General features: G+C 46.5%; 1 protein-coding gene across 1 annotated transcript; it reads right to left on the bottom strand.

Moving 5' to 3' along the window:
• Positions 1 to 291: 291 nt before the first annotated feature.
• On the bottom strand, positions 292 to 2060 carry LOC143989290 (E3 ubiquitin/ISG15 ligase TRIM25-like). The gene has a single exon (XM_077489370.1). The coding sequence runs from the start codon at positions 2025 to 2027 to the stop codon at positions 477 to 479; it is 1551 nt and encodes a 516-aa protein (XP_077345496.1). The 5' UTR covers positions 2028 to 2060; the 3' UTR covers positions 292 to 476.
• Between the last annotated feature and the right edge of the window lie 8045 nt (positions 2061 to 10105).

Here is a 10105-nt window from a genome sequence, read left to right on the forward strand (position 1 = left end):
ATATATATATATATATATATATATATATATATATATATATATATATATATATATAAAAATCAGTAAATAAACAAAATAGAAAAAATAATAGTAATAACAATATTAACAATAATAATATTACTAATTACTATTATTAATAATAATGATAGTACTAATGGTATGTGTGTGTGTGTATGTATATATATATATATATATATATATATATATATATATATATATATATATATAATCTATCCCCATACCATACCTTATGATTTTTTAAATCGTAAAATGGATTATATATTAAAAAGAAAAAGGGAATAAACAAAATGGAAAAAATAATAATAGTAATAATATTACTAACTACTATTATTAATAATAATGATAGTACTAATAACAATCATAATCACGCTTGTTAAAATGGTACATTCCTAATATTTCCCCATTCAGAATAATGTCATTGGTGTCTAGACAGATTAAGAATATCACATCCCCCTTCAATCCAATGATATATATGAATGCCATACACCCAACACAGCATAGAGGGGCTCAGTGAAGGTGGCAGTGAAGGTGTGGAGGTGGCGGAGGGGGGCACCCATATAGAAGGAGATCTGTCCGGCCTCATAATCCAGATATACCCGGACTCGCTTACCAGGAACAACATAACGGAGCTCGGTCTCATTTTTGTCATGTACTGCTTTATATTTTGAACCCTTTCTGCCCAAACCCCAGGACACGTCATTCCTTCCAATCAAGGAGTCTCCACCATCCCTGTCTATACTGGCATAACACATCCCAATAATCCAGTTACTGGATCTTTGGAGATCTACTTCCCAGTAATGTTTCCCTGAGGAGAAACTCCGACTGCCTAAAACTTGATTATAATCCATAAATCTCTCCTCAGTATATAGAAGAGGTTGGTATGGACCTGCCTTGGTTGCAGTCTTCTTGTCATATGAGATAGATAGATCAGTATGAGCCGTGTCCTCATCCAATAAAATGTCTACAGCTTTCTGTATAACAATCCCCCCAATTACACCAGTTATTATATCCGATAAACCTGTGCTGATCATATGTGAGACCCCATACAGATCCCTTCCATCATGAAGGAGTTTATCATGTAGCCCTCTGTACTCATCTTCACCATCCTCAGTATCACACAAGTCACCTGTGTCCGATTTCCGTAGGACGGTCAATGGATCCGTCATGGGCCACAGCTCCTGTAAGGGGTGCAGCTTCCCGGACAGCTTCTCCATCTTTAACTCCAACTGCTGGATCAGATCATTGACTAGATATAAGATCTGCTCTGCCGAGGAGATCTCACTCAGGACTTTCTCCTCCAGGTCTTCCATACGTCTACTGAGGTCTCTGGACAGGGCAGTTACTCTCTCTAGTTCTCTTTGTGCTCTTCTCCTGTATTCCTGCAGACTCCGGACTCTTTCTTCTGTCTTCTCTCTCTTAGTAATCAGTTTCTCCAGATTATTTGTCAGTTTCTTCTTCTTCTTCATGAAGGCCTCTTCCAATGTCTCTACCTGGTGTCCTCGATGTTCTCCAGTTATAGCACAGGTGGCACAGATGGCAGCAGAGTCCTCGGTGCAGTAATACTCCAGGATCTTCTTATGGACGGGGCATTTCCTGTTCTCCGGGGTGGTGGTGGGGTCACATAAGACGTGTTCTGGTGACCTACTGTGGACTCTCAGGTGGTCATAACATATAGAAGCTTCACAAAGTAGGCAGGATTTCACGGCAGGTACGGAGGTGTGAATACAGTAAGTACAGAAGATGCCGGACTTCTCTGGTTCTGGTGGAGCAGATAGGAAATGCTGAGTGATGTTACGTAGAGTGATATTTCTTTGTAGTGGAGGTCTCTCCTGGAACTCTTCCCTGCACTGAGGACAGGAATAACCTTCAGACTCCTCCTGTGTATCAAACACACGGTCAATGCAGAACCGGCAGAAGTTGTGTCCACATTTCAACATGACGGGATCCGTATAAATGTTCAGGCAGATGGTACAATACAGCTCCACTCTCAGGTCTGAGGACGCCATCGCTGATAGAAGAGAGAGAATGAACAAGGTTCCTTTTTATTCTCCAAATTTAGTTGACCAGTGAGGGAGGTTCCTCCACAGAACAAGGCTAAGAATGTGGCCAATGTGAGCACAAAGGAGATGTAAATGTCACAAAACACAGCTGAAAGGCAATTGAAAAAAAAAAAAAAAAAAAATCAATGGTCCCACCCAAAAACAAACCAAACAATGGAAACTCTGCCAATTCTGACACTTTTTACATACGTTTAAAAATCAGCATTTTGTTTTTTTGCTAAAAAAATAATTTAACATTATATTTTTTGAAAGTAGAGACCCTGGAACTTAAAATGGTGGATGTTCCAATTTTTTTAAGTCACACGATATTTGTGCAGATTTTTAGAAAAAAAAAATACACAATTTTATTGCATACAAACACAATATAATACCCAATTTTTTTGGTAAAATATAAAAGATGATGTTATGTCACTCTTTTAAAATTGCACATGCCTGTGGAAGGGCGACAAACTTCGGTACCTATAAATCTCCATAGGTGACAATTTAAAAAACGTTTGAAGGTTACCAGTTCAGCGTCACATAGGAGGTCTAGAAGTGTTGAGTTTGGTGTGATCGCCGTTAATATATACTTGCGGGACCTACGCGAGCGCTCCCATTTCTGCGTGAGCATGGTAGTTCTTTACATTTTTTTTATATTATAACTTATTTTTTAATTTTAATTAATATTTATTAATTTATTTAATGTTTTATTATTTAATAATAAAAAAAATACACTGTCCTTTTAATTGTTTCTTTTTTAATTAACTTTATTGCTATCACAAGGGATGAACAACATCTTTTGTGATAGCATGGGCCATGACAAGTCCTCTTTATGGAGAGATCTAGGCTCTATTAGAAACCATATCTCTCCTCTGGCCTCCAAAGCATGGGATCTAACCGAGATCATTACGATTGAATGCTGTATTACCCGGTAATGGTAATGTACACAACAAACTGACTCCGGAAGCGACAAAATTCTTGTTGCTTACGGTTTGTTACATGATAGAGAGGAGGAAGATTATTATTATTATTCAGGATTTATATAGCACCAACAGTTTGCGCAGCGCTTTATAATATGAGGGCAGACAGTACACTTACAATACAAATCAATACAGGAGGGATCAGAGGGCCCTGTCTAGAAGCTGTATTACCCGGTAATGGTAATGTACACAACAAACCGACTCCGGAAGCGACAAAATTCTTGTTGCTTACGGTTTGTTACATGATAGAGGGGAGGAAGATGCATCCATATATTGATCAGCGGTGATCCCTGGCTCTCCGATCTCTTTGGAAAGCCTGGTAAAGGTGGCAGGAAGCGGCCGGATTGGGCCCCCATCTTCACTCTGTAAAAGTGATCGGGTGGCTGTATAGCCACTGGGATCACTTCTAAACTTGGCCATTGATGGGTACAAAAATTGTCCAAATATTTGTTCAATAAGGCTTGATCATTCGACTTTCTAAATGTTGGTGGGCTCATATGGATTCTTGAGATGCAAAGATTTATGGCAAATATACCTCAAAGAGTAACGTTGACATTTTTTTGTGGAAACAAACTATTTTTGAAGTGCGAGGAGTGTAATCGATTGGGAATAACACAAAAAAATGAAACTGCACATAAGCGCGTGGAAACGTAACCCTCAGAAGGACAACAAAGTTCTTTCCCTCCGTATGTTCCTCCATAAATGGTACTTCATAAAGAGGAATGCCAGGAAAGAGCAGTGGAAGGGTTTCATTGCACAGTAGATACCACTTGGCATCCAATATACTTTTATATAATAGAATTATGGGGAAAAAAAATGGAAACCATATTGTAGAAGGCACCTGAGGTCACCGCATGGAGAGGCAAAGTTCCGGGACGAGTTTAAAATGAATTCACTTAAATGGCAGAAACCAGGAATGGGATGAAATACATGGGTTCTGTCTAGAAACTAGATTGTGGGGGTGGACACGGGCCCCCCGGGGGTGGTTTTCACAATAGAGCCCTACACAGGTTCAGATTTAAGGAACTTGCATGCAAGTTGTCTTCAAATGTCTCACCACAGGGGGGCCTTTCAGACAATACGGACACTTTGGGCTGAATGGGAAACCAGTGATTGGAATGGTAATGGGTTTTCGGGCAGAAAGGTGCGCCGACCAAATCCATTAACATCCAAAAGCCATCATCATTTATTATTCAAGAGCACTATTTAACCTTGTGAAGACCAGGCCTTTTTCTGACACTCTTGTTTTCATGTAAAAATCCATTTTTTTTTTTCCTAAAACTAAAACACTTAAACCCCTAAACTTATAAAATTCTATATTTTTTTTTAGAAGAGACCCTAGAGAATAAAATGGCGATCGCTGCAATTTTTTATGTCACGCAATATTTGCGCAGCGGTTTTTCAAACACAATTTTTTTTTTTTATAAGAAATACACTTTAATGAATTTTTATTGCAGAAAAAAAATAAAATATATAACTCATTTTTTTGATTAAAAAAATGATGATGTTACACCGAGTAAATAGAATACCTAACACGTCACTTAAAATCGTGCACGCTCTTGGAATGGCGATACGCTATGATACTTAAAAATCTCCATAGGTGATGCTTTAAATTTTTTTTTTTTTTTTTAAAGGTTACCAGCTTAGAGTGAGAATTATTCCTCTCGCTATAACATTTGCATTGTTACATTACATGTGTGGGGCGAACACCGTTTACTTACGTGTGCGTGACGTTTGTATGCATTGGCTTCTGCGCACAAGCACGGAGGTATGGGGGCGCTTTATTTTTTTTTTCTCCTTTATTTAATTTTACACTGTCCCTTTTAATTATTATTTTTTGGATCATTTTTACTCCTATCACAAGGAATGTAAGAATCCCTTGAAAGGGGTTCTTACATTCCTTGTGATAGGAGTAAAAATGATCCAAAACAAAAAACTAAAGGGACAGCGTAAAAATAAATAAATGAGAAAAAAAATAATAATCTAATAAGGGATGACAGGTTCTCTTTACGGAGACCCCAAATCTCTCCTCTAGTTTTGAAAGCATCAGATTAAAAAAAAAAAAAAAATGGATCTTATGCTTAAAAAAAAAATAAAAAAAAAATGTTCACCCTAGGATGGATGTGACAACATGATGTCACTCCATTCCTCTTAGATCATCTCCTCACCTCCTGTGGTCAGCCATGCAAACTGTCGGGTCATTTCCCCCCAGCTAGCTGGTAAGAACAGTAAGCCCAAGAAACACCAGTGAGCGGCAGGGGAGGGGCACCCCTCCTGCTGTTTCTAAAAGTGACCCAGCGACTAATCAGCCACTTGGATCACTTTTATAAGAAAGAGAATTGCCTGCTGAAAAAAAAAAAAAATTGGGGTTATGGCTGATAGCTTCAGCCATAACCACAGTAAACCCACTTCAAAGTCACAACGTATACACGATTTTGTCAAAAGTATTGGGACACCTGCCTTTACACGCACATGAAATTTAATGGCATCCCAGTTTTAGTCCGTAGGGTTCAATATTGAGACGGTCCACCCTTTGCAGCCATAACCGCTTTAACTCCTCTGGGAAGGCTGTCCGCAAGGTTTAGGAGTGTGTCTATGGGAATGTTTGACCATTCTTCTAGAAGCACAGGTTAGGCATGTTGATGTTGGGTGAGAAGGCTTGGCTCGCAGTCGCCGCTCTAATTCATCCCAAAGGTGTTCTATCGGGTTGTGCAGGCCGGTCAAGTTCTTCCACCCCAAACTCGCTCATCCATGTCTTTATGGGCCATGCTTTGTGCACTGGTCCAAATCATTTGGTGGAAGGGGGATGATGGTGTGGGGGTTGTTGTTTTTTAGGGGTTGGGCTTGCCCCCTTAGTTCCAGTGATGGGAACCATTAAGGAGTCAGCATACCAAGACATTTTGGACAATTTCATGCTCCCAACTTTGTAGGAACAGTTTGGGGATGATCCCTTTCTGTTCCAACATGAGTGCACAAATCAAGGTCCATAAAGACATTGGGGTGGAGAAACTTAACTGGCTTGCACAGAGTCCTGACCTCAACTATACCTTTGGAATGAATTAAAGCGGAGACCGCGAGCCAGGTCTTCTTTTCCAGCATCAGTGCCTGACTTCACAAATGTGCTTCTGGAAGAATGGTCAAACATTCCCATAGACAAACCTTGTTTACAGCCTTCCCAGAAGAGTTGAAGCTGTTATAGCTGCAAAGGGTGGGCCAACTCAATATTGAACCTTACGGACTAAGACTGCGAATGCAATTAAACTTGCTTGTGTAAAGGCAGGCGCTCCAATACTTTTGACAATATAGTGTATATACTTCTCAGTAATGTCGCCTTGAGGAAAACGAGAGAGAGAGAGAGAGAGAGAGCCCCTCCTCACATCAGGGTCCCCAGAGAGCCCCTCCTCACATCAGGGTCCCCAGAGAGCCCCTCCTCACATCAGGGTCCCCAGAGAGCCCCTCCTCACATCAGGGTCCCCAGAGAGCCCCTCCTCACATCAGGGTCCCCAGAGAGCCCCTCCTCACATCAGGGTCCCCAGAGAGCCCCTCCTTACTTCATAGTCCCCAGAGAGCCTCCCCTTACTTCATAGTCCCCAGAGAGCCTCCCCTTACTTCATAGTCCCCAGAGAGCCTCCCTCTACATCAGGGTCCCCAGAGAGCCTCCCTCTACATCAGGGTCCCCAGAGAGCCTCCCTCTACATCAGGGTCCCCAGAGAGCCCCTCACATCAGGGTCCCCAGAGAGCCCCTCCTCACATCAGGGTCTCCAGAGAGCCTCCCCCTTACATCAGGGTCCCCAGAGAGCCTTCCCCTACATCAGGGTCCCCAGAGAGCCTCCCCCTTACATCAGGGTCCCCAGAGAGCCTCCCCCTTACATCAGGGTCCCCAGAGAGCCTCCCCCTTACATCAGGGTCCCCAGAGAGCCTCCCCCTTACATCAGGGTCCCCAGAGAGCCTCCCCCTTACATCAGGGTCCCCAGAGAGCCTCCCCCTTACATCAGGGTCCCCAGAGAGCCTCCCCCTTACATCAGGGTCCCCAGAGAGCCTCCCCCTTACATCAGGGTCCCCAGAGAGCCTCCCCCTTACATCAGGGTCCCCAGAGAGCCTCCCCCTTACATCAGGGTCCCCAGAGAGCCTCCCCCTTACATCAGGGTCCCCAGAGAGCCTCCCCCTTACATCAGGGTCCCCAGAGAGCCTCCCCCTTACATCAGGGTCCCCAGAGAGCCTCCCCCTTACATCAGGGTCCCCAGAGAGCCTCCCCCTTACATCAGGGTCCCCAGAGAGCCTCCCCCTTACATCAGGGTCCCCAGAGACCCCCCCCCCCTTACAACAGTGTCCCCAGAGAGCCTCCCCCTTACATAAGGGTCCCCAGAGACCCCCCCCCCTTACAACAGTGTCCCCAGAGAGCCCCTCCTTAAAACAGGGTTCCCAGAGAGCCTCTCCCTTACATCAAGGTTCCATGAGAGCCCCTTTAGATTAGTGTCCCCAGAGAGCCTTTCCCTTACATCAAGGTTCCCAGAGATTCCCCTCTTACATCAGGGTCCCCAAAGATCCCCCCCTTACACCAGGGTCCCCAGAGAGGCCCCCTTACATCAAGGCCCCCAGAGAGCCTCCCCCCACATTAGACAAACAAGATATTTGGGGGGCACACCCTAAAGAAATGCATAAAGATGGTGCTGCCATAAGACCATACAACAGAATAAAAATATTACAGCGCACACATGCAAAACTAACATTTACCCCCACATTAGGGTCCCCAGAGAGCCCCTCTACTTATATTAGGGTCCACAGAGAGCCTCCCCCTACATTAGGGTACCCAGAAAGCCTCCCCTTACATCAGGATCCCCAGAGAGCCTCCCTCTACATTAGGGTACCCAGAAAGCCTCCCCCACAGTAGGATCCCTAGAGAGCCTCCCTTTACATCAGGGTCCCCAGAGAGCCCCCCAAAGGTAGGATCCCTAGAGAGCCTCCCCTTACATCAGGGTCCCCATTTGTGCCTCTCCTTCCATCAGGGTCCCCAGAGAGCCTCCAATTACATCAGGGCCCCCAGAGAACCTCCCCCATCAGAGTCCCCAGAGAGCCCCCGCCCCTTTACATCAGGGTCCTCATAGAGTCTCCCCCTGCATTAGGTTCCCCAGAGAGCCTCCTCCCATATTAGGGCCCCCAGAGAGCCTCCCCTTACATCAGGGTCCCCAGAGAAACTCCTCTCATATTAGGGTCCCCAGAGAGCCTCCCTGCTTTCATCAAGGTGCACAGAAAGCCCCTCCTTACATCAGTGTTCCCAGAGAGGCCCTCCTTGAATCAGGGTCCCCAGAGGGCCCCTCCTTACATCAGGGTCCCCAGAGGGCCCCTCCTTACATCAGGGTCCCCAGAGAGCCCCTCCTGACATCATGGGCCCCAGAGAGCACCTCTTGACATCAGGGTCCCCAGAGAGCCTCCCCTTACATCAGGGTCCCCAGAGAGCCTCCCCCTACATTAGGGTCCCCAGAGAGCCTCCTCCCATATTATGGTCCACAGAGAGCCTCCCTGCTTTCATCAGTGTTCCCAGAGAGCCCCTCCTTAAGCCAGGGTCCCCAGAGAGCCTCCTCTTACATAGGGGTCCACAGAGAGCCCCTCCTTGCATCGGGGTCCCCAGAGAGCCTCCCCTGACATCAGGGTCCACAGAGAGTCTCCCTGCTTTCATCAAGGTGTCCAGAGAGCCCCCCTCCTTAAATCAGGGTCCCCAGAGCCCCCCTCCTTAAATCAGGGTCCCCAGAGCCCCCCTCCTTAAATCAGGGTCCCCAGAGAGCCCCTCCTTAAATCAGGGTCCCCAGAGAGCCCCTCCTTAAATCAGGGTCCCCAGAGAGCCCCTCCTTAAATCAGGGTCCCCAGAGAGCCCCTCCTTAAATCAGGGTCCCCAGAGAGCCCCTCCTTAAATCAGGGTCCCCAGAGAGCCCCTCCTTACATCAGGGTCCCCAGAGAGCCTCCCCCCATATTAGGGTCCCTAGAGAGCCTCCCCCCATATTAGGGTCCCTAGAGAGCCTCCCCCTACATTAGGGTCCCCAGAGAGCCTCCTCCCATATTAGGGTCCCCAGAGAGCCTCCTCCCCTATTAGGGTCCCCAGAGAGCCTCCTCCCCTATTAGGGTCCCCAGAGAGCCTCCTCCCCTATTAGGGTCCCCAGAGAGCCTCCTCCCCTATTAGGGTCCCCAGAGAGCTTCCTCCCATATTAGGGTCCCCAGAGAGCTTCCTCCCATATTAGGGTCCCCAGAGAGCCTCCTCTTACATCAGGGTCCCCAGAGAACCTCCTCCCATATTAGGGTCACCAGAGAGCCTCCCTGCTTTCATCAAGGTGCCCAGAGAGCCCCTCCTTACATCAGGGTCCCCAGAGAGACCCCCTTACATCAGGGTCTGAAGAGAGCCCCTCCTCACATCAACATCCAAAGAGAGCCCCCCTTACATCAGGGTCCCCAGAGAGACCCCCTGACAGGGTCCCCAGAGAGCCTCCCCCTACATCAGGGTCCCCAGAGACCCCTCCTTAACATCAGGGTCCCCTGATAGTCTCCCCTTACATTAGGGCCCTCAGAGAGCCTCCCCTTACATAAGGGTCCCCAGAGAGCCCCCCTTACATCAAGGCCCCCAGAAAACCTCCCCTTACATCAGGGTCCCCAGAGAGCCCCCCTTACATTAGGGTCCCCAGAGAGACCCCCTGACAGGGTCCCCAGAGAGCCTCCCCCTACATTAGGGTCCCCAGAGACCCCTCCTTAACATCAGGGTCCCCTGATAGTCTCCCCTTACATTAGGGCCCTCAGAGAGCCTCCCCTTACATAAGGGTCCCCAGAGAGCCCCCCTTACATCAAGGCCCCCAGAAAACCTCCCCTTACATCAGGGTCCCCAGAGAGCCTCCCCCCCACATTAGACAAACAAAATATGTGGGGGGCACAACCTAAAAAAATGCATAAAGATGGTGCTGCCATAAGACCATACAACAGAACAAAAATATTACAGCGCACACATGCAAAACTAACATTTACCCCCATGTTAGGGTCCCCAGAGAGCCTCCCTACTTATATTAGGGTCCACAGAATGCCTCC

This window comes from Lithobates pipiens, unplaced genomic scaffold, assembly GCF_037356315.1.
Source record: "Lithobates pipiens isolate NorthernLeopardFrog02 unplaced genomic scaffold, aLitPip1_a1.2 Scaffold_18, whole genome shotgun sequence".
In the NCBI taxonomy this organism is placed as follows: domain Eukaryota; kingdom Metazoa; phylum Chordata; class Amphibia; order Anura; family Ranidae; genus Lithobates; species Lithobates pipiens.

What these genes read in the sequence shown, in the direction of transcription:
- LOC143989290 (XM_077489370.1), bottom strand. Translation starts at nt 2,027, where the DNA reads ATGGCGTCCTCAGACCTGAGAGTGGAGCTGTATTGTACCATCTGCCTG.